Raw genomic sequence first — 27945 nt, 5'->3', positions numbered from 1 at the left:
CGCAGAGTAGGTTGAGGATGGTTGTGGGTTGTGGTCTTTTTGTAGACAAAGTGAACGCAGCTGTGGTCCGTCCAATGGAGAACTGTGGTGTGACTGAAAGAGATATGTTTGCTGGAGGTGAAGATGGGGTCGAGTGTGTGACCTGCGTAGTGAGTGGGGGTGTTAACAAGTTGTTTGAGTCCAAGGTTGGCGAGATTGTCCAGAAGGGTGGTGGCGTTGCTGTCGTTGCTCTTTTCCAGGTGAAAATTGAGGTCTCCCAGTAGAATGTAGTCCTCGGAGGGGAGGGCGTGTGGGGTGATAAAGTCAGTGATGTCTTCACTGAATTGTGCACGGGGTCCAGGTGGCCTGTAGAGGAGGGTGCCTCTAAGTGTGGTCTTGGGGTCGGTGTGGATCTGGAAGTGAAGGTGTTCGGCGCTAGCGAGGTTGACGTCTGAGCTAGTTGAGATGCGGATGGAATTCTTATGGACGATGGCGATGCCTCCTCCTGGTTGCTTGGTGCGGTCCTTACGGATGATCTTGTAGCCTTCCGGGATGGCAATGGTGATGTCTGGGGCTGAGGAGGCATTCATCCATGTTTCTGTTAGGAAGGCGACGTCCGGAGAGATGGTGTCTAGTAGATTCCAAAGGTCGATGGCGTGTCTGTGGACCGAGCGGGTGTTGAGTAGGATACATTTTAGGTGATTGGTGTCAGATCTCTGTTTGGTGTTCGTGGATGTGGAGTTGGTCTTGGTGCCGTCATACTTGCAGGAGTTGCATGTGAAGGGTCCATGGGTGTGTCCAGGAGCGGCTTGGGCGCAGTTGGGGAGACGGCCGGGATTTAGGGCTAAGAGGGTGGAGGCGTCGTATGTAATGCGGGTGGGGTGGGTGGTACGGGGGCCAGGGGGTCTGGCGCTGGGCGCGGGCTTGGCGCGGACGGGCGTAGACGGGCTTACCTTTGGCGCGCCTTTCGGCGCGAATGGGGCGCGACCGCTGCGCGTAAAAGCATCTGTCATATATGGATAGTGGAGGGGGGAGGGGCGAGGGAGGAGCAGCCGGGAGGCGGGTGCGGGGCTGATAGGCGAGGCTAAACAACAACAACAAGTAAACACACAAAATGGCAGTGATCCAAAGAGCGCAGGACGAGATGGGGTACGGCGCTACAGTTATCAAACAAATAGCAGTGTTAAGCAAGTCTGCTAATAGGCGCTACAGAGAGCAGAGCGTGCACGGCGAGGTTTTAACGATACCAGCAGAAGCAGGCTGATGTGCAGGGAGCAGCGAGGGGAGCGACCGCTTCGCCCAGGCTCAGGACGGTCACAGCGCTATTTCCGGCAGTGTGGGGGTTTAATCTCTGTGGGAGAGAGGAGCAGCCGGGAGGCGGGTGCGGGGCTGATAGGCGAGGCTAAGCAACAACAACAATTAAACACACAAAATGGCAGTGATCCAAAGAGCGCAGGACGAGATGGGGTACGGCGCTACAGTTATCAAACAAATAGCAGTGTTAACCAAGTCTGCTAATAGGCGCTACAGAGAGCAGAGCGTGCACGGCGAGGTTTTAACGATACCAGCAGAAGCAGGCTGATGTGCAGGGAGCAGCGAGGGGAGCGACCGCTTCGGCGAGGCTCAGGACGGTCACCAGTAAATTATGTGTGGTGAAGTGTTTAAAACTATATGAGGATTGTACTAGGGAGTTTAGGAATGATTTTGGTCAATTGTTGATTTAATTGCAGAGACCATACCGACCAGTCGCCACTGCGACTCTGGCCAGGTGGGTTTCCTGGTTGTTGAGTCTAGCAGGTATTGATACTTCCAAATTTGGAGCTCATTCTCTGAGAGGGGCTATGGCTTCAAAATCTTTTTGTGCCGGTTCTCGGCTTCAGGACATCATGACTGCGGCAGATTGGTCATCTGACTCCACGTTTAAGACGTTTTATCATAAACCTATTGTGGATGTGGCCTCGGTGGTGGTGGAGAAACTTTAAACTAGCATAATCAGAGCCTCCGTGGACTGACATAGAATGAAAAATTGTCTAGCAGATGCGACAAAGAATTTTCAATTCTATTAAGGACACGGAGGCGAGGATTATCCCACCCAGGCTATCAGAGATGTATTCTTGCATTGTTGTTGGAAATGTGATGTATTTTACCCACCCGAATGATGTTTATGGCTTTTTGTATTCCTGAGTGTTGGAATGGCCATTACGATATATATTTTCGTTTCAGGTGATCAGCATAAGCAGACTTGAGAAGAACAACCTGCGAGCTGAGTTGGTGTGCAGTTTATGAGGAGAAGTTGATTCCCTTCGGAAGTGGATGCGAAAGTTGCCACGTTGGGCTCCGGTCTTGGTTTGGACTGCTGAAAAAATCTCAAAGCAAGAGGAGGTCTTCCTGTTTTCAGAGACTGTTATATATTGGACTAGACAGTGATTGGTGTAGACTAGTGGAGGGGGTTGTCCTTCCGGGGTCATGCCAGTTTAAAGTTTTATTGCCTGCTGTTTTTGTCAGTAAAGATTAGAGAAGCGTAATCCTCGCCTCCATGTCCTTAATAGAATTGAAAATTCTTTGTCGCGTCTGCTAGACAATTTTTCATTATGCTTCTCTTTCTTTACTAAGCCTAAACAGCAGCCAATGAAAGTTATAAACTACAAATCCCAGCAGCCTTAGCGGCCCTCCGCTCCACCAAGCTGTGTTGGTGCCCTTTGATGAGCGCATGCTCAATGTTAGAACCTTCTGACGCGCGCATTCAGTTAGTTCCTCCTTATGTTTGACTGCTTGTATCACCCACAAAGCCTTGCACTCCTCCTCTCCTCGCTACCTGGTGAATAAACTGAAACTCTCTGGAGGCTCTAGACCATCACGTAATGCGGAAACTCTTCTGCTTGAACCTCCCACTTTCAAGAAGGAAAGAATGATGGCACAATCCTTTTCGGGCAACGCAGTGAGAATCTGGAACTCCCTTCCGCCGCAGCTCCGGACCACCGCCTCCTCCCAGGCCTTCAAAAGGGACCTCAAAGCTCTCCTCCTTCAAAGACACTTCCAAGTGTAACTCATGCCCTCTCTATTATCCGAAGGAAGCCCTTCCATTATAGATAAATCTACTTTACATGACTATGGAAGTATTTTCCCAGTGTGTTCTTGTGGTCTGAGAGTCGGCCATTTTGTGCAGTACTATCTTTCTACCTGTGTTTGGTACTCGTGTGTAACTTGCACCCGTCACTTTCTCTTGTAACACACTGTTTTCTACCTCCTACAATTGTTTATTTTCGATACCTGCACAAGTGCCACCATTCCCCTCTTATTTGTTCTTGTGCCTGAGTGCCCCCCATATATTGCAGTATTATAGCTTTATGTTTACCTTGTATGCTTTTGTAACTTGCACACGTCACTTTTTCCTCCTGTAATCCACCGTTTGCTACCTCTTGTATTTTGCTGGCTCACGATTGTCATTTTTGCTTCATTTAATGTAACGTTTGCCTTTTTATTTGGTTCACTTGTAATGTTCTCATGTACCAGTTCTGTTCCTACTGTGAAGCGCTCTGACACCTTCGGGTAAAGTCCGCGCTATAGAAAAATGCACAAATAAAATAAATAAATAAATAAAATATGTGGTATGTTCATTGTCTCTGGTTATAAATGGTCATTAAAGGCCTCAGATGTGCGCATGCAGAGTAATAATATGCGCATGCTCAATATTAGTGCCCCTGGGGCACGCTGTTAGTTCCTCTGACGTGTGCTTGCTCCGTATCTCTGACGTGCGCATGCTCAATGTTAATCTACTCGCCGTGCGCATGCTCATTGATTGTATTTCCGCCGTGCGCATGCTCATTGATTGTATTTCCGCCGTGCGCATGCTCATTGATTGTATTTCCGCTGTGCGCATGCTCATTGTTGTCTCTATCAGGTGCGCATGCTCAGTGCCTTCACACTTCCGGGATCTCGCTCCCGCGGTCGGCAGAGTCTGCGGGGCCCCTGTGCTCCCAGAGGCGGCGTGGGCTGAGTCTGCCCGGGGCAGGGAGGGGAGGCCCGGATACCTCAGGGAGGCCCCTCTGCCTCACCGGCCCGGGTATGTGTGCTAGGAGCCCCGCTGTGGCCCCAGACTTCCAGCAGCCCCCTCACTCGGGGGTGTGGAGGCCTTTTTAATGACCATTTCTAACCAGAGACGCGAGAAACAGGCCCAGGGAGGAGGATAACATCATGCGGCCTGGTTCCATGCAACCCTGCCGCAGGCAGTAGCAAGGACACAGAGAGCAGCACATGTCATGGCAGTATTATACAATATTCAGTATTATATATTTTCAATATTGTGAAACTCTTGCAAAGTCAACAGCTCGTTGTTAGTTACGTAGAAGCAGTGTCTTTCTGCTAAAATCTGAAAATTATGCAAAAGATGAGAAATTATATGGAAAGTGCATTAAATCCATAATTATGTGGAACACTCCAGTGGCTGGACCTAATCAAACTTATGAAATATGAGCCACCCACAGGGCTTCCCTTTGACAGGCCCTCGTTACCAGGAAATCCGGAGGTGGAATAAAGACCAATGTTCAGCCCTAAATGGAATTAGAAGTGTTGTGGGAGAACTGCGATTTTGAGTCATTTTCACACACAACTTTCACCTTTAAAAAGCCTGGTGGCGCTGTACTCCTTAATGTCTGTAATTCTGTGGATTTAATCCAGATCTCTTGACTGGGGGTGAATGTTTGATTTATTCACCATTCCGTCCATCATTTGTTTCCTGTAACACTTTCTGCCCTAAGTGCACCAGGTATGCCCAGACGTGAGTGAGTCCCTTGCTCACTTTGCCACTGGATTCAAGCTAGCCTGTCTGATGAAGGGTAATGCCCCGAAACCGGTCCTAGGATGCTTGTTTCTGGTCCAGGGAAGACATGGCCTGGCAGTTCGGGCTGGACTGTTCCCATGAGGCACAGGGTCAAGACTGATTTGCATATGGCTGGGTCCAAACTGGGGTGGCGTAGTAGGCAAAAGAACAATGGATTTAACCCAGATCTTTTGACTGGGGGAGAATGTTTGAGTCATTCAGCATTCCATCCATCATTTGTTTGCTGTAACACTTTACAGTTTTAGTATAACTCAAGATAGAGGCAGCTTCCCTAGATAGTGGAAGCACATTGCCTGTGTTACTGTGGCTGGAGTATGGAGTCATGACTACCTTTAGAAATTTTGTGAGGACATTTCTTAGGGAGGGGCTACTGATTGGTTCTTTCTGAGCACTGCTATTTGGTTAATGGTAGGTGTGAGGAGTGCAGTTTCCATTGTGCAAAGTGAGGAAGTTTCTAGGTCAGGCCTGTGGTTTTGTCTATTTTTATCACTGCTTTAGGGACGCTGATGGCAGGTATGTGAAGAAACCTCACTCCTCATTATGCCTAGTTTGCAGGTGCTCTAGTTTGCAGAGCGCTCCTGTGCTGGCTGATACAATAAGCATCACTGCACAAAGGCTGTGTCTGGAGAAGAGCCTGATATGGGCACTTGAAAAGTAAACCATCCACACCTGTTGTAAAGTTTGAGACAGGGAATCCATATCCTTTGTCTAGAAGTTGCGTATACAAGTCAATCATTTAATCAGGATTTATATAGTGCTGCTAACAACCCAATAGTGATTCCAGTTGCTTGCAGGTCCTAGAAGGTTCATTCGAACAGCGAGGTCTGTAGGGCCTTTCGGAATTCCGTAAGAGAGGTGATGGTCTGGATCTGTGTGGGGAGGTTGTTCCAGGTCTTTGCTGCGATGCAGGAGAAGGAGCAGCATCATCCACTTCTGCTTTGGTAGATGCGGGGAGTGTGGGCAAGTGATAGGGAGGCAGAGTGTAATCTTCTCGACGGTGGGTGAAAGTTCAGCGGGTGGTTAATGTAGGTGGGCCCTTGGTTGTGTAGAGCCTGTGTGCATGGGTCAGCAGCTTGAATTAGCATCTCTCCTGTACCAGGAGCCAAGGGAGCTGCCTGAGGTGGGGGTGATGTGGCTTCGCCTGGGGAGGTAGAGGATGAGTCTTGTTGTGGCGTTCTGTATGGTTTAAAGTCTCTATAAGAGGTGTGAGGCGATTCTTACGTAGAGAGGGTTGCCACAGTCCAGTTGGTTGGTGATGATATTTCCTCAGGGAAGCATCTGTACCCCATATAGACCCTCATAGTTCAGTTATGAATTGTCAGGGGGGAGTGGGGGCGGGCCCAATCCCCATCCAACAACTGCTAAGGTACCTGGAGTTGCCCTCAGAAGAGAAACTTCTCAAATGCTGATACAGAGTGCATTCAGTGCAGCCTTCCCATGTTGCAAGAAAACTCTTCAGGCCGTCCTGCGGGCCTTCAGCTGGCAGCTCAGACCCCTGCCTCAGATCGATGGGTGGTTCTGACGGACCTCATGCAGGTGGCAGGAGCACTCCAATCCTGTCTCAGATGTCTGGGGATTGGCACAGCATTCCTGCCATCTTCCAGAACGGGTTCGTCTGCTGAGAGGTTAACAATGAGAACTCAGTTTCTTGTCACCCCACCTCTTTTATTTTAACCTCTTTCTGGATGGATCTGTGTGAAAATGTACTTGCCCAAACATATTCACTTATACTATTTGTATCAGTTGGGGGATGGCCACTGTGGATAAACACAAGGAAGCTTATTTGGGCAGGCACTGGGTTAATGCCTTATTGTAAGTAAGTGGTCCATATGAGGCTCATGGTTATGCATTGTCACTGCCCATGGCTGTGCCTACCCACCAACTCTTTCCAAAAGGGCAGGACATGGATGGGGTACAGGAATAGAAGAGGTGTTGTAAACATGGGAAATGTACACAATCGGTTGGTTCCTATGAATGGTCTTCAATTAGTGAGGTAAACACGTGCATATTATCTTGGAATTGAGTACCATCTTCACACCATGCTGTGAACATTCTTCCATGATGGGGGGGGGGGGGGGTGGTGTGTGCTTGGTTGTTTTATTTTATGGTTTTAGTGGGGACACCTGAAACACTGGGTGTACAGGAAGAGTTGCAGGTAAATCCAGTCATCCAACCACAGGATTGACCGTACAGGTAATTCTGTCTGGACCAATCTTGGATGCAATCTACCTGTTGTTTTTGATATCTAAGTGCTTTTTGAATGCCAGACCCAGTATCTGACCTGTAAAGTTGGACCTGGCTGTCTTTGCACACCAGCCTTTAGCTGTGGGTGTCCTTCTCAGTTTGACATTTTGTTGTGCTGAATGGAATCCTCCAAATTGATATCTGTCATTGTCTTATACGGTAGGCAACTGGCCAATGGAAAGGAGCATCAAATGCAGTCATTTTGAGGTCTTTTTCTGTAAGTCAGAATAATGGGGTAGATACTAGTGAGTGAGCATGGGGAGTTATTCGATCTGTCCCTCTGTAGGTGGTTCGCAGATGATACATCGGCATCAGTGGTCAGAGACGTACGTAGTTTTCTGCAGAAATGAGTTTTCAGTTATCTGAAAGAATGGTAGTCTTTGAAGTATCACATGTTGCACTGATTCTTAGGCAAATTCCTTTGCTGTTTGTGTCATCAGAATTATGACATTGGGCATCTTAGTAAGGTAGTGCACAGCGCACAGCTTCCTTCATTCATCCCGGAGTTGTTTTGGTTAGATTGATGTTCATTCTTGCTCTAGTCCACAGCTATCACAAAGTGTACCTGAATTCCTTGAGTTTCCGTAGAAGCAGATGGCGTGAAGGAGAGGTTCCCAGCTGAATATTCCCCAGCTCCCCCACTCCCCTGAACCCAGATTTCTCTAAGCCCAGAAGAGTAAGGGAAAGGGGAAGTGGAATGAAAAAGAGAGACTGCCACACAGGTATCACCAAGACTCTTCAGTATTTCTGGTCTGGTCTCACCTACAATATTGAGCACAACATTAATACAGTTCCCAAATATACTGTGGCACAGAATTAATTCCTCCTATCCAAGATCCTACCTGTGTACTGTGTGGATTTAGCTGCTCTCTATCAAAAGTGTCCAAAGAGAATGAGTGAGTTGCTTGACCCTGACTTGATAGCCCTTGAAGTAGTTCAGGAGGCGTTAGGTGATATTTCAGTTGGTATACATTGGTATCAATAATATGCATATCATTTAGTACCCCTATATACTTGTAGACTGGTAGCCGGGGAAGAACTCTGCTGAGAAGGCTTACTCTCTGCAAGGAAGACTTAGTTCTGTAATGACGCCTTCTTATGACTTGTAATGTTCAGTCAGTTCATAGAAAGAGTGTCTTTACTCAGTACTCAAGACTCGTTTTGGCTCCAAACAATGTCTCTACAAGTCTTAGAAATTGTGCTGAGCAGAAGGACATAAATCCGGCAGATATCTCAAATTGGATAAATGAACTTGCTAATAATAATTCAGAAAACTCCTACCAGTGGTCTTCGGTATGGCTGGAACACAGGCAAGTAGGAAACCTTCCTGCCGAATTACCTCACGAACACTGAGCACAGGAAACGAGAGTTTCACTCTCCAACCAGAGGTACAGAACGGGAAACGCTGAAGGGCGACTGTCGAGGAATTTCAGGGAGCCACTACAGGTTCCTTCACTGAGAACATCCGGGACTAGGAACAACGAACTAGGACACTTGGATAACGCAAGCCTCATTGAATACTGAGGTTTACAGGAAACAAAAGGGAATGATAATTCCCTGTCAGAAATGCGGGCTTAAGGGGACGCAAGAGAAGCGCGACCTGCCGCCGGAAAAACAACATTTGAAGTGCGCAGAGAGGTATTCTCGAGCACACAAAATGGCGGATTGCCGCCTACTGCTAGAGCGCTAACTGACTGCGCTAATGGCACATCCAGGAACCACTATTCTGCTATGACCACGATTTGGCCAGACGCTGCCGCCAACTCCAGAGGGCTGAAACGGTGGGAACAGCAGGTCTACCCAACACCTTACAGACCAAGGAGATAGATTTAGAACGAGGTCTGACAGTACCCCCGCCCAAAGACCCCTCCCTGGGTTTCTGTGGATAGGTCCTGTGAAAGTCAGCAACCAACTTGGGGGCATGGACATTAGAACTGGGTTCCCAAGATCGCTCTTCTGGGCCAAAACCTTTCCAATCCACTAAATAGAAAAGGCTGCCTCTTCTCTTCTTAGAGTCTAAAATTCTCTTCACCTCAAATTCTTCAGCAGAATGAACTTGCACAGAAACTGGGGGGCGAGTTTGTCTCAGCATTGGGGGGCTCTGCTTGAGTAAGGAGACATGAAAGGTGGGGTGAATTTTCATGGATTTAGGTAAAGTGACCCTGACACAGACTGGATTGAGCATACGCTCAACTGGGAATGGACCTACAAACCTAGGTTGAAACTTTCTATTTCCAATTAATCTCATATGTCGGGTAGAAATCCAAACCAAATCCCCAGCCTTATATTGTGGACTCTCTCTCCGTCGTTTGTCTGCTTGTTTCTTATATCCAAGTTTTGCTTTGGAAAGATTCTGAGAAGCCAACTGAAATGTCTTCTGTAATTTCTGAATCACTTCCTCAGCAGCTGGAACCTCTGCCTCTTCCCCACCCAGGATCATATTTGGATGTCGACCAGAGTTAAAAAAGAATGGGGAGAAACCAGTAGCTGAATGGACTGAATTATTATAGGCAAACTCCGCAGTGCTCAACAAATCAGGCCACTCTCCCTCCTGATCCATTAAGTACAAGCGAAGATACTGCTCCAAATCCTGATTCACTCTTTCTGTCTGACCATCTGTCTCTGGGTGGAAGCTGGTAGACAGACGGGAATCTACTCCCAAACCTTTCAAAAATGACCTCCAGAATCGGGAAATGAATTGTGTCCCCTGTCTGAAATCACTACCTTAGGGACTCCGTGTAGCCTAACTATGTGTTGGACAAACAACGAGGCCAATTGTGGGGCAGTGGGTAAAGCCTTCAAAGGAATAAAGTGACTCATTTTGGTGAACTGATCTACTACCACCCAAATGACTGAGTAACCCTGGCTGGAAGGTAATTCCACAATAAAATCCATTAAGATGGTATGCCAAGGAGAGGGGGCTGTAGGTAAAGGCAGAAGCAACCCCTGAGGGGACTGTCTAGAACTCTTTCCCTTAACACATTGCTCACAAGTGGCTACGTACTGTCTCACCTGAGTGTCCATCCCTGGCCAAAAAAAGGTCCTCTTTACTAGTTCCAAAGTCTTGTCTGCTCCCTTATGACCAGCTAGGGGATGATCATGGAGCTGCTGAATGACTTCCTTTTGCAGGGTTTCACTCGGAACAAACATCTTTCCTCGCACAAATGGCTTCCCATCTCGAACCTCCCGATCCTGACCTTCCATGATCCAATTAGAAAATTCCTCTTTGCAGAACTCTTCTCTGATCAAATCTCCAATTTCCACTATGGCCACCACTTTTTCTTGAGGAATGATGTAACCCTCCGTGGTCATTTCTGCCCCTCCTTCAGTGCTGAGGCGAGAAAGAGCATCAGCTTTTCCGTTAGCAGATCCAGGTTTATAAGTCAACACAAAGTCAAAATCTGCAAAGAATAGTGACCAACGTAGCTGACGGGGTGTAAGGGTTCGTGCCGATTTCAAAAATTGCAGATTTCGGTGATCCGTAAAAACTGTCACCACATGCCTTGCCCCCAATAGATAATGTCTCCAAACCTGAAACGCATCCTTCACTGCTAACAACTCCTTGTCAGCGATCGAGTAATTGATTTCTGCAGAGGATAATTTTCTGGAGTGATATGCCACTGGATGCAGCTGACCTGTCTGTTTATGACGTTGAGACAAAATCCCCCCAATGGCCAGATTGGAAGCATCGGCTTCAATGAAAAAAGGTTCCTTCATATCGGGATGTTGCAAAATTGGGGCGGAGACAAAGGCTGCTTTTAAGGATTGGAAGGCTTCGTCTGAGTCCTCTTTCCAATCAAAACGGGCATTTTTCTTTAACAATTTAGTAATGGGACTAACCTTCTCGGAAAAATTTTGAATAAACCTTTGGTAGAAATTTGCAAATCCCAAAAAACTCTGGATTTCTTTTACAGACTTGGGAGCAGGCCAGGAACGAATTGCTTGCAGCTTGGAATCATCCATGTATACGCCTTCTGGAGAAAGAATAAACCCCAAAAATTCCACCTTGGTGGAATGAAAAACACATTTTTCCAATTTCACGAATAAATGGTGTTCCAAAAGTCGTTCCAAAATTGCTCGAACATGACCCACATGATCTTCTTGATTGTCAGAGAAAATGAGGATGTCATCAATGTATACCACTGCAAAACGATCTAAAAACTCTCGCAGGATATCATTTACAAAATGTTGAAAAGCAGCAGGGGCATTGCATAAACCAAAGGGCATCACTTGGTATTCGAATAACCCCAAACGAGTCCGGAAAGCCGTCTTCCATTCCTCTCCTTCGGCCATACGAACTAGGTGGTAAGCCCCCCTCAAATCCAACTTGGTGTAGATTCGAGCATCCTTCACTTGATCTAAAAGTTCTGAAATGAGAGGCAATGGATATCGGTTCTTTTTTGTAACCAGATTCAAGGCTCTATAATCGATACAAGTCCTCAGAGAGCCATCCTTCTTAGGAATGAAGAAGAGTGGAGAAGACACTGGGGACTGAGATGGTCGAATGAAACCACAGGCCAAATTTTGCTCAATGTACTCTTTCAAATGGAGATTTTCTGGTTCCGATAGAGCATAGATCCGACTACAAGGTAAGGAGGCTCCAGGCTCCAACTCGATCCGACAGTCGTATTCTCTATGGGGTGGCAATTTATTCGCCTCCTTTTCATTGAACACCTCTTGTAAATCTTGGTATTCGGGGGGAATTTCAGGTATCTCCACCGCACAAATCATTTGAGCATGATCAACGAATCCCAATGGAGTGGTAGACTGCATCTTTTCCGATGGTGAATGAAAACAATGCTCAGAGCAAAAAAGGGAATTCATTTCCACCGTACGACTCGCCCAATCAATGTGAGGATTGTGCTCTGTGAGCCACGGTAACCCCAAAATCATCTGAAACTGTGGAGCGTCAATCAAATTGAAATGAACATAACTGCGATGCTCTTCCGGTCCCAAAATGGTGATCTTCTCGGTGTCAAAAATGATGGGTCCCGAAGATAGATTAGTTCCATCAACTGCCCGCACCTGCTCTGGGCGGGGTTTTTTCTCAAATTGGATTCCCATAGATTTTGCAAAACGAATATCACAGAAGTTTCCAGTTGCCCCAGAGTCTAACATAATGGCAACATCATCCTCCGAAGAATTTCCAAATTGGATCTTGCAGGACAAAATCAAATGAGGGGCCGCTGACTGCAGGGTGTTTGCTAAAGATTGAGATTTGGGAGTTGTTTCTTGCGAACCTCCCACCAGAGCAACTCCATCTACTGGTGGGATTTGTCTTTTACCCATTGCCTTGACTTTGATTTTTTCGGACATTCCCGAACAAAATGACCAGATTGACCGCAATACATGCAAAGTTTTCCAATTCGACGTTTCTCTCTTTCCTCCATGGTGAGAGGGCCCCTCACCATTCCAATTTGCATGGGTTCCTCTCCAGGAATGCCTTCACTATTCTTGACCGGTTCTACACGTACCCGATCCAGCCGAGGAGGGAATGTTTTGAAATCCTTGCGTTTCTCACTCCGCCGCTCAGATTGTCGTTGGTCTATCTGGAGCACTAAGTCTATGAGTTCCGACACATCTGTGGGTCTCTTGGGAATTTGAGCAAGACCATCCTTAAGCTCATCCTTAAGTCCTCTGTAGAAGATTGCTGCCCTTTTTTCTGCTGGCCAATTAGTTTCTACAATTAATTTATTAAACTGCGCCAGATAAGCCACCAATTCTTTATTCCCCTGTTTTAAATCTAAAAGTTTGTTGTCGGTGGTCTGGGAAATGGTTCTTCTATCAAAAATCCGCAAAAATTCCGCTTTAAAATCTTTGAATTTATACAAGACTGGACTGTTAGAAGTGACCAAGGGCATGGACCACGCTGCTGCGTCACCACTCAGGTAAGAAAGCACGAAAGCCACTTTGGACTGGTCCTCCTTAAATAGAATTGGCTTGCAAAGGAAATGCAAAGAGCACTGGGTCATAAATATCTGCGCCTTATGGGGATCCCCCTGAAACCTCTCTGGGGCCGCCAACGGAATTGTTGGGGACATGGCATGTACCACCTGTGTGGTTAAATTTGAGGAGGAGGTAGGGGATGGATCAAAGGTTGGAGCTTTTAGCCCCCCAAAGTTCGGACTGGGACTCACCGACAGCTGGTCTAATCTCTGACGAAGATAGCCAGCTTCTAAATTGGATTTCCTAACCTCTTCCCTGGTTTCACTCAATTGTTTCTGTAACCCTTCTAGTACAGATGCCAACGCCTTCACATCAAGGCCTTCAGCCATCTTGCTCGGACGGAAGAATTGCAGGGCACTTCAATCTGTCACAAAGTGTACCTGAATTCCTTGAGTTTCCGTAGAAGCAGATGGCGTGAAGGAGAGGTTCCCAGCTGAATATTTCCCAGCTCCCCCACTCCCCTGAACCCAGATTTCTCTAAGCCCAGAAGAGTAAGGGAAAGGGGAAGTGGAATGAAAAAGAGAGACTGCCACACAGGTATCACCAAGACTCTTCAGTATTTCTGGTCTGGTCTCACCTACAATATTGAGCACAACATTAATACAGTTCCCAAATATACTGTGGCACAGAATTAATTCCTCCTATCCAAGATCCTACCTGTGTACTGTGTGGATTTAGCTGCTCTCTATCAAAAGTGTCCAAAGAGAATGAGTGAGTTGCTTGACCCTGACTTGATAGCCCTTGAAGTAGTTCAGGAGGCGTTAGGTGATATTTCAGTTGGTATACATTGGTATCAATAATATGCATATCATTTAGTACCCCTATATACTTGTAGACTGGTAGCCGGGGAAGAACTCTGCTGAGAAGGCTCACTCTCTGCAAGGAAGACTTAGTTCTGTAATGACGCCTTCTTATGACTTGTAATGTTCAGTCAGTTCATAGAAAGAGTGTCTTTACTCAGTACTCAAGACTCGTTTTGGCTCCAAACAATGTCTCTACAAGTCTTAGAAATTGTGCTGAGCAGAAGGACATAAATCCGGCAGATATCTCAAATTGGATAAATGAACTTGCTAATAATAATTCAGAAAACTCCTACCAGTGGTCTTCGGTATGGCTGGAACACAGGCAAGTAGGAAACCTTCCTGCCGAATTACCTCACGAACACTGAGCACAGGAAACGAGAGTTTCACTCTCCAACCAGAGGTACAGAACGGGAAACGCTGAAGGGCGACTGTCGAGGAATTTCAGGGAGCCGCTACAGGTTCCTTCACTGAGAACATCCGGGACTAGGAACAACGAACTAGGACACTTGGATAACGCAAGCCTCATTGAATACTGAGGTTTACAGGAAACAAAAGGGAATGATAATTCCCTGTCAGAAATGCGGGCTTAAGGGGACGCAAGAGAAGCGCGACCTGCCGCCGGAAAAACAACAGTTGAAGTGCGCAGAGAGGTATTCTCGAGCACACAAAATGGCGGATTGCCGCCTACTGCTAGAGCGCTAACTGACTGCGCTAATGGCACATCCAGGAACCACTATTCTGCTATGACCACGATTTGGCCAGACGCTGCCGCCAACTCCAGAGGGCTGAAACGGTGGGAACAGCAGGTCTACCCAACACCTTACAGACCAAGGAGATAGATTTAGAACGAGGTCTGACAACAGCACACTTTTAGTTCTCACAATCAAAAGAAGCACAAATGAGTTCATGGAATGCGGCTGTATCACAGCCGTCTTGACATACAAGTGCATGATACTGTGTTGTTTACAGAACTGCTAGTACATGTGTGGGTGTAGTGCTCTATTTGTGAACTCTTTCTTGTCTCTTTTCTCTTTCAGTTTGCCGGGTGGCTCCAGGTGCACCGATGCTATATAAGGAGTTGCCTGTGAAGAACTACGAGCTAAGCAGATGACTGGAGCATGAGACGATGAGCTCGAGCTGGTGAGCTGTTTTGGGAATTCAAAAGACAAGCAGGAGGCAGTGGTCCGAGGCACTGAGGTCTCGCGGAGTCCTATGAAGGCGGAATTCTTACAAGGCTTGCACTGTGAAAGAGTTTGCCTGCAGATGCAGCAGTTTGGATCTTTGGTTGCTGCCAAAGTGTTGCTCTGGTGAGTATTGAGGGTCTACAGTGGTTGCTGACAGAGGAGTGCTCTGGTGGGTACTGAGGGGACTGCGACATAGAGGTCACGCTGCTTGCTCACCCAGTAAAATTGCACTTCTGCACTTAGGAGTCCAGTGTGAGGCTGGAATTGCAGCTACTGCAGTACACTACACAGGCGATAACAGACTGAGATCAAGCAAGATTCAGAGACAGTCGAAGATCCTATCCTGTTCATTTCCTGCCTCTTAACTGTGAGGCTTTGAAATGTCACCTCGAGGCCTTGAAGTCCTCCCCTACAATTAGTCCGGGAGTGAATGAAAGTACAGCCATTTTAAACAGCCAACATATAGATCAATACTGCTGGTAAACCTGGATATGTAGTGTGATAATAAGGGGTCTCAAGGTTTTAGGCCCCTCTAAGCCCAAATGAACTAATGTATCGCTTTGTCTGTGCATGGACTATAGTTTATTTACTGGCTGCTGTGTGAATCCAGTTCATCAGAAACTTTACAACCACAACACGTACGAAATTTTAAAGCCTCGTCCGCTCATTTGTCCAGTTACCCGAAGCGTCCAGTTGTACCTTCAACTGAATAAAACAGCCACTCTCCTAACTCTTCTTTGGGAAACTCTTGCACACTGTGATTACAGTAATTGAGAGTGTGTAGGATAACTCTCTGTTAGTTTCTGATTTCTAAGCATGACTATCCTTTTACACATCTTTGCTTCCACAGTGACATTGACAAGCCAGAGTTCATGCATGTCTCTGGCCCAGATGCACACCAGGGCATAGACTTGAAACCCACTTGATGGGAGCTCGCTTGCTGGTTTTCATGAAGCTGCACAGTGACCCTGGCTGACTGGAATTAAACTAAATATGGGAGAGAGTACAAAGGTAGCATTCATTCCCCCCCGTGTGTCAATAAGGGCCAAGTGAATGAGAGAAGCATCAAAACAAAAATACAAGAAAGGGAGACTGAACCAGAATGGCTATTGTCTCAGACTGTCCATCTCAGCTCCACTGGATCTTATCTTAGGAAAGGCCAGCATTAATGTTGCGAATTCCACACCCAATTCAAATAATAATGATGGAAATGACTCACTGCTTGCTGGCAAGCCCCTTTCTTAAAGAGCACAGCCCCCAGAAGAAAAGCTGATGAAGAACATTGCTGCCTGAAGGCCTGTGGGGAGTCCCTGTGTGAGAGGGGGTGCAGGATTGGACAACTCACCAGGAAACCCTGTAATGGGTGCTTTGTGATGGAAGCAACAGAGCAGGGAGCACTGTACTAGTCACACCTGCCATGCTTGGAAGCAGATACAAGGGCGTGAGCATAGCAGACCGTGGGGATGCAAGGGAGCTGAACGTGAAGAAAAGGAGCTGTGACGTAGTACAGGCAAATGGAATTACAAGGAAGGCTGAATGGAAGGACATCCTGATATAGATGCAGACCGCCAAACAGATAGATCGATTGGAGAGACTGATTGTTTTATGAGGCATGAGCAGAGAGTAGGCAGAGCAGTTAATCATTAGGGGAGTTTGAGAGAAACTCCGACCAACTCAAAATACCAGTTAATTTAAACGACCAGAAAAGAATTGAAGCGGATTGTTGAGGGCCTAGTGAGTGCGTTTTTTGGTGGTGTTTCTTCTTCCCATATTGCAGTCAACACTCGAGTGAGGTGGCTGTTGCACTTAGAACTGGTGTGAGGCAACACCACTTCATTTTTATGATTTCAATTAATAATTGATACTATCGGTAGAGGCCCAATTAAAATGGCAGACTATCAACCCTAGTAACCCTCAATTTTTATTAACAAGCAGTGTGTAACTTGGTAGTTTCTATTACGCTTACGTAATGCATCGCAGACAACATGACAGTTTCAGCACACAATTGAGTATCTGCTCATTATGGCATTTACACCTTCATGCCTTCAATTTAGAATCCAAGAAATCTTATTTACAGGGTTTTTACATGCATTGTAACAAATTCCACCAGCGAAAGTTTATTTAGGAATTCAGCTTAAAGTAAATCATGAGAAACAAAACTTTCGTAAATAAAAAACCACCTGAAAGAAGCTATAAATGCCTGTGGAAAGAGAAGCCCGGGTGTGTTTGAATTGATTTGGTTAAGCAGAGGTGGATGAATGAAATACAGTTATGCAGGCAGAAGACAAAAGAAACAAACTAAGATATGATTTATTTCTTGTAATCCTGATTCTGTATTGTGGCGATATTCATTGAAGTCATACATTTTAGAATAACTTCCTGCTGTCTGAGGGGACCCCAGAACGCTTTGTCTGTCTCTGTTTGTCGCTCTGTCTATCTACCAATCTATCTAAATTATCTATCGGTTATAGAGAAGGTGACGAGCCCAGCATATCCATTCAGAGCTTATGCAAGGTTCAGTTTTCAGAATCTTTTTAGGGCTGTTTTATAAATAAAACACCTCTTAAAGCTACCTTTCAGCTCCTATGAGTCAATATGCTGTACAATAGGCCTAAAATTAGGAAGAAAGTAGTCTGATGAACTTTCACATTGAAGAAGTTCCAGAAAGCTGTCCCTTGTGTTGAAGAGATAAACACCAGGATTTCTTGCGTTTCATTTAAGACTTCAGTGAAGATTCCTACCATACAAAAACCAGAATGACTTATAAGCCTCCATTTCTTCTACATCATTGGATCATCATTAGTAGTCAAATTAAAATAGAATAACAACAAACCCCTGAAAGGAGAAGAACAATTCCAGAGATCCGTCAACTATTCTAGAGAATTAGCCAAAAAAGCTTCTCAAGCCAGCTTATTTCACTTTACAATCCACTCTTGAATCAAATTCTAGACAATGATGTGTTGCAGAAGTATGTGCTGACGTCCAAGTGGCTGTTCTATAGATATTAGCCAAATGAACATTGCCTAACAAGGCTGTCATGCCTGCCTTACCTTAGGTCAAATTGGCTTTTGGACTACCTGGTGTAGTGGCTCATTGGTTAATTGATAACAAAGTGTAATGCAGGAGATCATCAAACTGGAAATAGATTGTTTAGAAGTGGTGAAGTCTGTATCCAGTGGTCTATAACTGATTAAGACTTAGTCTGATTTTTCTCAAGGTTTTAGTCTTTTCTAGATAGTATCCCAAAATCCTCTTAATATTTAGAAAGTGAAGAGAACATTCCAGTAGGGAGGTATCATTGCTAAAAATAAAAAAAATAGAAGTTCTGAATTTTGGAACCACCTTCGGTAAAAAGTTAGGGTGAATTCTCATCATCACCCTCTTAGAATTAAAGGCTGCATCTGACTCAACAGTTGGTAGGTTCTGGAGGCTGGCTTGGTATATGGTGCACACTTATTCAAGTGTAGCACCTTGGACCAATCCAAACAACCCTTATGGTGTTTTTAGTGGTTTAGACAACCTTAGAAAGCTAAGTGGTAGCTGTGGAGAGCAGCCTTCGGGCTTAGTCTAGGAGGAATGTAAAGCAGCGTGTTTCACCAGTATCTAATCTTATAGTGTAGATTAAGTGAAAAAGAACCACACAGTGTAATTATAAAAATTGTTATTTATTACAGACACTCACTAACCCAATGCAATGTCGCCTAATCGGAGATATAATACACACAATATTTTGATAATACGGCAGGTAAGTAGCACGAAAATACAGTGGACTTCAGAGGGAGACCGAACCATATACAATAATAGTGGAATGCGAATTACGACCGAAGTCGAGAGTGGGCTTAGAAATGCTGGGGACCCAAGGAACCACCCGAGATAATGACCCAGGAACCCCAAGGAGGCTAAGTGAATGCACGACCGCATGCTCAGGGTAATTCAAGGGGGAAGTCATGGTTGCAGTTTTTAGGAAAAAAGGACCCTTCCCAGAGGACTTGGAAGACACCCCATGGAAGGTGAATGGTTTGAGAGTCACCCCACCTGTAGATACCCAGGATACCACGTCTTTTAATCTAACTGATGCCAGGACTGAAGAGGTTGTACCATACCTCTTTTTATCCGCTGCATCAATTCATCTTGCTCCCCCATTGGGAGGAGCAGCCGGTTTGTGTCTTTTCCAGGCAGCTGACAGTATCATGGTCTCGGGCTTAGTGTCCATGCAAAGAAAAGCAGGGTTCTGCGTCGGAGGCCGATAATTCTGCAGTAGTAGTGGAGCACCTGGTGTCAGAATTTTCTCCTCTGCTATTTTCAGCAAGCCTGGTACCGTTATAAAAAGAGTCTAGGAGAGGCTCCTGGCTGAAGTGTATCTATGTTGATGGACACTAGTGTGAGCAGCCTCCAACGGAACGTTGAGCTTACCTGCCTCTCAAGCCAGCCCATGTTGAGAAGTTGAGGTCTTTCAACATGCATACCTCGTGGAGCAGCAGGATGGGACATTCTTTATGGAGAATCAGTCAATGAATTTGGGGTGTAAGATGAAGTCTTGCTATCGGACCTGACAAGAGACCGAATTCTCTTTTGCCTCTAATTTGTGTGGTGGAAGTGATTGGAGGAGCAGGAGGAAGAGGCGCTTTTGAAGAAGTCTGAGCAGGCGTAGGTGTCACAGTAGGAGAAGGAGGCCTCTTTCGGAGGCAGTTGAAGAGATTTGATTGGGATTTGCAGTGGTTCTTCTGCTGGGATGGAGGGGCATAACGCAAGCCCCTGAAGCCCCTGCAGGGGGGGAGCTTTCAGCTTCTGCTAGGGAATATATGTGATATGGAGACTAAGGGTCCCCTCACCCATCTTGCAGGGAGCCCCATCATCACATGTTGCAGGGGCCCCATCATTTCCAGTTACGTCACTGCTGGAATGGTAAAGTCTGAAAGCCTAAAATGTGCAGAGGCCTAATCATCATGAGTGACAGTGTAGGAGTCATTGAACCTCTCACTGAGGGTGGGTTGATGTCAAATGGCTTGACGCAGATTTGTGATGTAGAGAGATGTTAGAAATCAAGTGATGCCGCACCTAATGGTGTCTTAATGCCAAGTGGCACCATGTGTAGCATGTCAGTGACATCAGGCAGCGTGATTCTGGGGGAAAATGTACCTGATGTTGCTCCTTCAATGTCGAAATGGGTCCTGCCCTCTGTAGAAAAGAAGTTGCGCCTTTTCCCGTCGTCACGACCATCGATGTTCAATGAGAATGAGTGCTGGCAACGTTGGTGTTTCAGATTCAACTGTTTGCCTCCAATTCCCAGATTTATTGATCTACTTCAAGGAGGGGCTAAGTGCTTTCATTTTACTACATAGTAAAGATCTCATTGTTTTTTCACGGAGCATCCACGACTTTTGTGATCTGTCTTGGAAATTTCATTAATGTCTTTATCCTAGAGTCTACATGTCTTTATCCTGTTAATTCTTCTTTTTTGTGCTCTGTATGGTGGTCCAGTCCCCATATGTTATGTGCACTGTAATTGTGTATATTTACTTTAATGGTATTACACTTTGTTCTCTGTATGCTGCAGCTATATGTTTTAATGGTCATATTGAAGGCGATTCTGAAGCACAGGATGATTGAGCCCTGAAACTTATTAAACCTCATTTATGTGGTGATACCTCTGGAAAAACAGAATCTAAGCTAGTATTAGAGAGGTATGTTGCAGGAAGTTAACCAGGCAATCAATCTGCATTTGTGTTTTTTTTCTTTATATAAAATGGATTGCTGCTATAATCGATGTTTGTGTATTTGTAGAGTGTCCTTGATCTTAAAAGACTTCAAAACCAAGATACAACATCTAAACAAGACAGTGGTCAAAGATTTATGGGAAACACAAGAGATCAAATTGTAGCCTTATGGGGAATATAAGAAAGGACTTCCATGGGTGGACTCCAGTGACCTCTGATGATTTATCCCATGGTGTCTTGTTTAATGTGGAATGTCTACTCTTTAAGTATCTGAGTTTGGGATAAGAAGGTGCTTTTGATCATTGTTGTAAACGTTAACTGTATTTGCCTGTCCACTGGTAACTGTCCACAGTCTGCACCCAGACTGCACCTTTCCTGTCATTCCTGTACCCTTATTTGCCCCGCTGCTCCAAGCCATTACTTCTCCCAGCCTGCAATCAACCCATACCTATCTCTGTCTGCACCGCGCCCAACCTGCTCCTCTCTAATTCTGCACCTCTCATGCCTGTACCTACCTCTGGCTGCACATTTCACTTGATTACTTCCTGGAAACGCATCTCTCTGTCCACACATTACCCCGGTTCATCCTCCCATTGCCTGTACCTCTCCCTGTCACTACAAAGTCCTGCCTACGCTGCTTTCAGCCTCCACCTCTTCTTTGGACCTCTCCCTGCCCACATTGCACTCCGCGCGCTACGTCTGATGGAACCAGGTGTTACTTTTTAAATAAAGGATTGATCCAAACTGTTTTTAGATTGTGTGGAACTATGCCATTAAAAATGACACCGCTATCAAGAACATGGTGCTAGATTGTGTATCTGGAACTTGTGAATTGATTAATGGTAACACCGTCTTCCACACTACTTTAAACCTTCTTTAACCTTATTCATGTTGGAAAATCAGTGAATATTTATATATTGTAGTGCATCCTGGATTTTTAGATCTGTATTTTGGATTGCCTGTTTATCAATTTAATTGTTAGTATAAATGGGAAAAACACCCAAATGACAACAACTTCTTGGAGCGCACAGCAAATTGAGGACAGTTTAAACCAACAAAGTAAGTTCGGTGCTCCAGGTAGATGTGAGCCTGTTGCCTTGGCTCCAACAAGATCAATTGATCCGACAATTCACGCGAGTAAAGACGGAGATGGAAGCAGCAGAAATGCAGATTGGATACTGAGAGAAACCCACGTGCTACAAGAATACCATTCCTGATACGAAGAGAAGTAATAGAGCGGACGAATTAAGAAGATAAAGAGGGAAAAGGGCAACCTACATATAATAATGAGTACTGAATAATGATACCGAGTTACAACTATTGAAGTCGAAGTGAACCTGATAAGCCCTGAAGAAGTCTCTTGTCCAAGACGGACTAAAGACGAAACACGTGTAGGCTGGCTGTTGTTGGAATTTATTGAAGAAGAAATAAAGACAAAGACTGAAGAAAAAGGAAAATACTATTAGTGGACTGAATTGATCTAAGAGTGCTCGGTGGTTTATTTGTGAGTATAAATGGGAAGCCTGACATTGCAATGCTTTCTATAACTATGGAAATAAAGCAAACTATTTTTGTGCCCATTGACCAACATAACAATGAAGAAAGCATACATAATTTAGCCTGATCATTTGAGTATCTTTTTCAGCAGTTCCTGATTTTATAATTTGGTTTGCTATAAATTAGTCACTCCTTGTAATACTACCAGCTTGGAAAACTGTGCTGTCACATTGTGCTAAACTGTAATATAAAAACCGGTGGCAAGTGTGGCCACCCTTGACTGCATCCTTACTGACTGCAGTCCTTATTGATAAGAAAGTAAATGTGGTAATGATGGTCATTCTGCCAGATAGACAAGCCATAACCTCACGTACTTGAGGCTGAACAAGAGACAATTGTTTATTACATCAGTAGAAAGTTAGTTTTCCAGCAGTGAGTGTTTTAGACCTTTCATCTACGAGCAACATCTCCAACTGGTAACACACATGCGTTTCCTAAGAAGGTGAGTTAGGCTATGTATATTTAAACCACAGGATGCGAAGTCAAGATTACAAGTTGTCAACCTCTTTTATTGGAGACAGGCAGTGTTTCAGAACTATAGGTCTTCTATCTATGGAACTCTATTTGGGATCTCGCTGAGAAGGCCTTCTGACTAAATGCCGCAAACAGTAGTGCTTCAGTAAGTGTGGCTTTGAGTGTCAGTCCTCACAACTGAATGCTACGCCATGGTTGTGATGGAGGCGAGAGTTAAATTGAGGAGGGCAGCACACGTCGCATCTGTCCATAATAACAAGAAGTTAAAATGTTTGGGCATTCTGGTCCAAAAGCCTCCTTAGCTGGCAGTTCAGGCTTTTACTTTCCAGAGATGGATGGAAATCTGATACTTAGCACAAATTCATCATAACGTATTATCTGATGTAGCTGCTCAATGTCCAGAAGATTGCCCAGGCAGGAAGACATACATACTCATAAAGACAAATGTAGTTATTCAGTCTTGGAGAATGTGTGTTATATGAGGGGCATCCTGAGATACACCCTGTTGGGGCCATCATCGCCATGTGTACATTATTGGTACTTAGTCTGAGTATAGGAAGTTCAGCAACATCTGTGGTAAACCCAAAAGCCGGAATGGGTGCCCGATGGTCTCTGTGTACTTCATCAGACACCCCTTGTGCCCATGGGAGTCGGGGAAGTTATTCAATTCTAATCGTCATATTAGGAACTCAGAAGTTGAGGTGTTTAGATCAGTACCCATCTTGTAAACTTGAAATCACACCAAGTTTTAGTTTATTTCTTTAATTTTTATAAAGTGCAAACACGACCAAAGAGATGTCAGAGTGCAATACAAATACAGCGGACAAGTTGCACAGCGCTAATATGAGAAGAAAGTAATACATAATTCAAAGCTATGCCCCCATTCAGTGGACGGAAGAAATCTATTTCTGGAATGAACGTAGTTGGAGTATTAAGGTTCTGGGTACTTGAAAGTTTGAATGCTATGAAGAGATGTGATTGCTCGAGGAATGGAAGTACAAATCATGGGTGCATTCCTTGAGAAAGCTTGTTTTTTTTCTTAATGGCTGGAAATCCTAGCAGCAAGGTTCTGCAGTTTACAAAGAGCATTGTCTGTCTCAGATGATGAGTTGCAGGTTGAAGAAGGTGTTTTGTGTGAATGGCCTTGTATGCAGTATAGGCACGCTTGGATTGGAATATTGCTTCAGTACGTAGTAATTTTAATGAGGTCAATAAAAGGGTAATGTGGTTGTATCTTCTTGCTCCTATGACAAGTCATGTGGGGTAAGTTGCTTTTCGAGGCTCTATTTGAATTTTGGGAATGCCGCAGAGAATGGCTTTGATATAATCCAGTCTTGACATCACTGGAGCCTGATTTAAACGTTTATGATCCATCTCTGTGACATTGTGTTTAATGCCTACGTTGGTTTCAGTTGATATTGTGCCCCAGAGCTAGAGAGTTAATGTTGAACTGGAGGTTTAAGTTTCTGTCTAGTATAGTGATTTCATGCTGGCTACAAGTACTCCAGTACCTCCTATATCGGCGCACGACGCAATTCTTCACAAAAGACCAGAATCTCTTGACGTGGTGCTGTGTCTTCTAAGAAATAAGGACGGAATAAGTAACGTGGGATAATGATTATGCTCCCCATGTATATAAAAAAGGCTCGTAAGATAGAATACATTTAATTAAATCCCTTTCTCAGGGATATCCAGTGCCAAGTGTGTAATTAAACTTTCATTGTTTGTGGTTATTCAGAGATGGGCCATTTTACAAATCATCCGGATCAGCCTGTGTTTGTTTCATAGACTCCTTTTTCACAGCAATCCCGGCTTGTGGCAACCTCATAAGAATGGAATTGTTTTGAATCAACCGGTACTGAGTGAGTCGTGAACGAAAATATTCAGATCGTCGATTTAAAGGGTAGAGGAGAATTATATTCCGACCGTCACACAGCTTACCGACAGTAGAATAATAAGCAGGATTCTGTGTATTTCAAGCGTAGCAACAGTTGACACAGATCGTCCCCTGATGAAGGTACCGTAGAGTACCGAAATGCATTGGGCAGAACAGTGAAATTGAGTCAAAAAATGTTCATAATATAATGAAATGTACACTGTAAAAGTTTTATCACATGTCAAAACAAATGTAATACTAACATGTTGAAATAATTGACACTGATGATAGTGTATAAAAGCAACAAAAGGATAAAATGATGTACTAAAAGAACCAATTGACTTTTTGTATATTTGAAAAACGTGTTCTTATATTTAGAAGGTGCTTGTCACCAGGTGAACAGTGCGTGTCTATTCAGGAGTTCCTGAAATAACCCAACCTCGTAAGAATAGCATATCTCCACCTGAGAGCATACAACACTTTTCTGGAAATTAGCATTCCAGAATATGTCAAATTATAACAGTTTTCTAGCTCTGTGTGATGTTTTGCAAGTTGAAAGGTAATCATTCATTTTTTTTCTACAGGTAACTCAAGCATGGACAGAAAAAACAAGATGATTCAGGGACCTGGATCAGAACAATAACCACCAATATAATGTGCACATGAAAGGCATTGAAGAGGCTGCCGAGATGTGAGAACAGAACAATTTATGGAAGCCAAAGTGTGCTCAGGAGGCCATTGGCAAGAAGGACCAGCGTGAGCTATTGCTTGATTCCGCAATTCATCTATTAACCTATAAATACAGCAATCTGAAATTTAAAAAGTGTGCCAGCATTTGGGGGATTGAAAGATCTGTTACAGAACACAATCCTGAACAAAGAAGAACCAGTGCAAGAACTAACTTCAATTAAGAGGCTACTCATTATAGATAACAAAATGGAAATTGTAGCAATAGCTTTTCCCTGCACTTCACACGAGACAAGCTTTAGTTATAACCCTGAAATGATGCTAGCGAATAAGCGAGACATGAAAGATGAAATGCATCAGTGTTTTGAATGTGAGAAAATCTTTAGCCTCAAATCTTATCTGACTCGACATGAGAGGACACACTCCATTCAAAAACCTTTTCATTGCACTGAATGTGAGAAAAGCTTCAGTCTTAAAAGCTATCTGGTTAAGCATGAGAGAACTCATTCTGGACAAAAACCTTTTCAGTGCACTGAATGTCACAAAAGTTTCACCAAGAAAAGCAGCCTGAATGAGCATGAGCATGCACACACAGGAGATAAACCGTATCAGTGTGTCGAATGTGGGAAAACATACTGTCATAAAATCAGTCTCATGCAGCACGAGAGATCACACACAGGGGAAAGACCTTATATGTGCAGTGAGTGTCCGAAAAGCTTCAGTGAAAAAAGCACACTTACTAAGCATGAAAGAACTCACTCGGCACAAAAACCATATCAGTGCACCGAATGCCGAAAAACGTTCAGCCTTAAAAGTTACCTGACTAAGCATAAGAGAACCCACGTGGTAGAAAAACCTTATCAGTGCAACGTATGTCAGAAAAGTTTTGGTACTAAAGCCAGTTTGACTCAGCATGAGCTTGTACACACAGGAGAAAAACCCTATCAGTGCTCGACATGTGAGAAAACCTATTGTCATAAAATCAGTCTAATTCAACATGAGAGATCACATACAGGTCAAAAACCTTTCGAGTGTAATGAATGTAAAAGAAGCTTCAGTGAAAAAAGCACTCTTACTAAGCATAAGAGGACTCACACAGGGGAAAAACCCTATCAGTGCACTGTATGTAACAAAAGTTTTGGTAAGAAATCCACTCTGGCGCAGCATGAGAAGACGCACACTGGAGAAAGACTGTATCAGTGCAGTGAATGTGAGAAAAGCTTCAGTCAGAAAATCCATCTAACGCATCATGAAAGGACGCACACGGGAGAAAGACCTTATCAGTGCACGGCGTGTCTGAAAAGCTTCAGTCAGAAAATCCATCTGACTCAACACGAAAGAACACACACAGGAGAAAAGCCCTATCGCTGCACTGAATGTCCAAAAAACTTCAATCATAAAATCAGTCTAACCCATCACATGAGAGAGCATGCGCCAGACTTGACTGTTAGTGATGCATTTATTGGCGATCGTCAATCATGACATTAATCTGCATGGAAGATTTAGAGAAAAATAATTATTAGTGCTTTGAATTTATGAAGAGCTCTAGTCTGAAATTTCTTTAGGGCACACATACTTGCAACAAATTCAAATAAGAGACCATACCACTATCAGGAAAGATACTACACTGAAATAAATATAGACAGGGTGTAAATATATTCACATATAATCCAAAGACAGCCTAATGCTTAATAAAGCCATGTTGGACGGTTGAAAGAAAAGGCAAAAGTTTTGCTTTGCATCGATAAATTACAATTAAATATGTGAAAGCTTACTGCATTCCTGGATCTTAGAATTCTTTTAATTTGTGCAATATTTGTACAGTTGTGGCTTGATGCAATTAACCATAGTGATACAGTGGAAACCCAGACCCAACTGAACCATGAGAATGACCAGACTGTCATACCCAGTGTGATAAGATGCACTAGTTCTAGTTTGTCCGGAACTTGGTCTAGTAAGCAAATTCTTCAAATACCTTATGCCAACACCCCCCTTATCTGCTAAAAAAACACCTTGATTACTGAAGAACATCCACAATGAGTTTTTAGACTTTAACTTGATATTATTCTTTTTGCATATGTAACATTGGTACTAATTATTATGTATTTGATTTACCCCTGACACCCTGTGCGCTCTCTTTTTATTGTACGTTTCTCTCCATCATACCTCTTAATAAGTCTATATGTTCTTCCTGACTATGCTTGTATTGGTTTAAGTATGTTTACCTGGCTAGGTTTCATGTTTACGTGTTCAGTTGAGCAACATAAAATGGTACTCCGGAGCGCAGAGGAATACGCAAAAAACACCTGCTGTTTTCAGATGATGTATAGACTGCAAGAGATGACCAATGTAAAAAAAACAGAGTAAAGTGGCTCAACAATTATCCAATTAGGATGGGCTTTGGTCTCAACAAATGTGCATAAAGCAACATTTGAAAAGAGAAGCTGAACATCTTTGTGAATTGTAGAAAGGAACATTTAATTTGATCTGAAGGGAGTGTAAATTAGTAATGGTAGACGAACGTGTGGCTGCGGCATACAACTCTGTGAGAATAAAACTATGCAAAAATACTACCAATGAATAAATCTAATTTTGAGGAACTCCAGCTGTGCAAAATAAATGATTCACAACCTATAAA

At 44.2% G+C, this 27945-nt stretch overlaps 1 protein-coding gene across 1 annotated transcript; it reads left to right on the top strand.

Annotated features, from left to right (window-relative positions):
• Positions 1–3912: 3912 nt before the first annotated feature.
• Positions 3913–27945, top strand: LOC144770940 (uncharacterized). Its single transcript, XM_078655776.1, has 3 exons — positions 3913–4042; positions 14850–15119; positions 25205–27945. Exon 3 carries the CDS (start codon positions 25557–25559, stop codon positions 26787–26789), a length of 1233 nt encoding a protein of 410 aa, XP_078511902.1. The 5' UTR covers positions 3913–4042; positions 14850–15119; positions 25205–25556; the 3' UTR covers positions 26790–27945.

This window comes from Lissotriton helveticus, chromosome 7, assembly GCF_964261635.1.
Source record: "Lissotriton helveticus chromosome 7, aLisHel1.1, whole genome shotgun sequence".
Classification (NCBI taxonomy): Eukaryota; Metazoa; Chordata; class Amphibia; order Caudata; family Salamandridae; genus Lissotriton; species Lissotriton helveticus.
The sequence above is the reverse complement of the archived record's forward strand: the minus strand, read 5'-3'. Positions and strand labels throughout refer to the sequence as shown.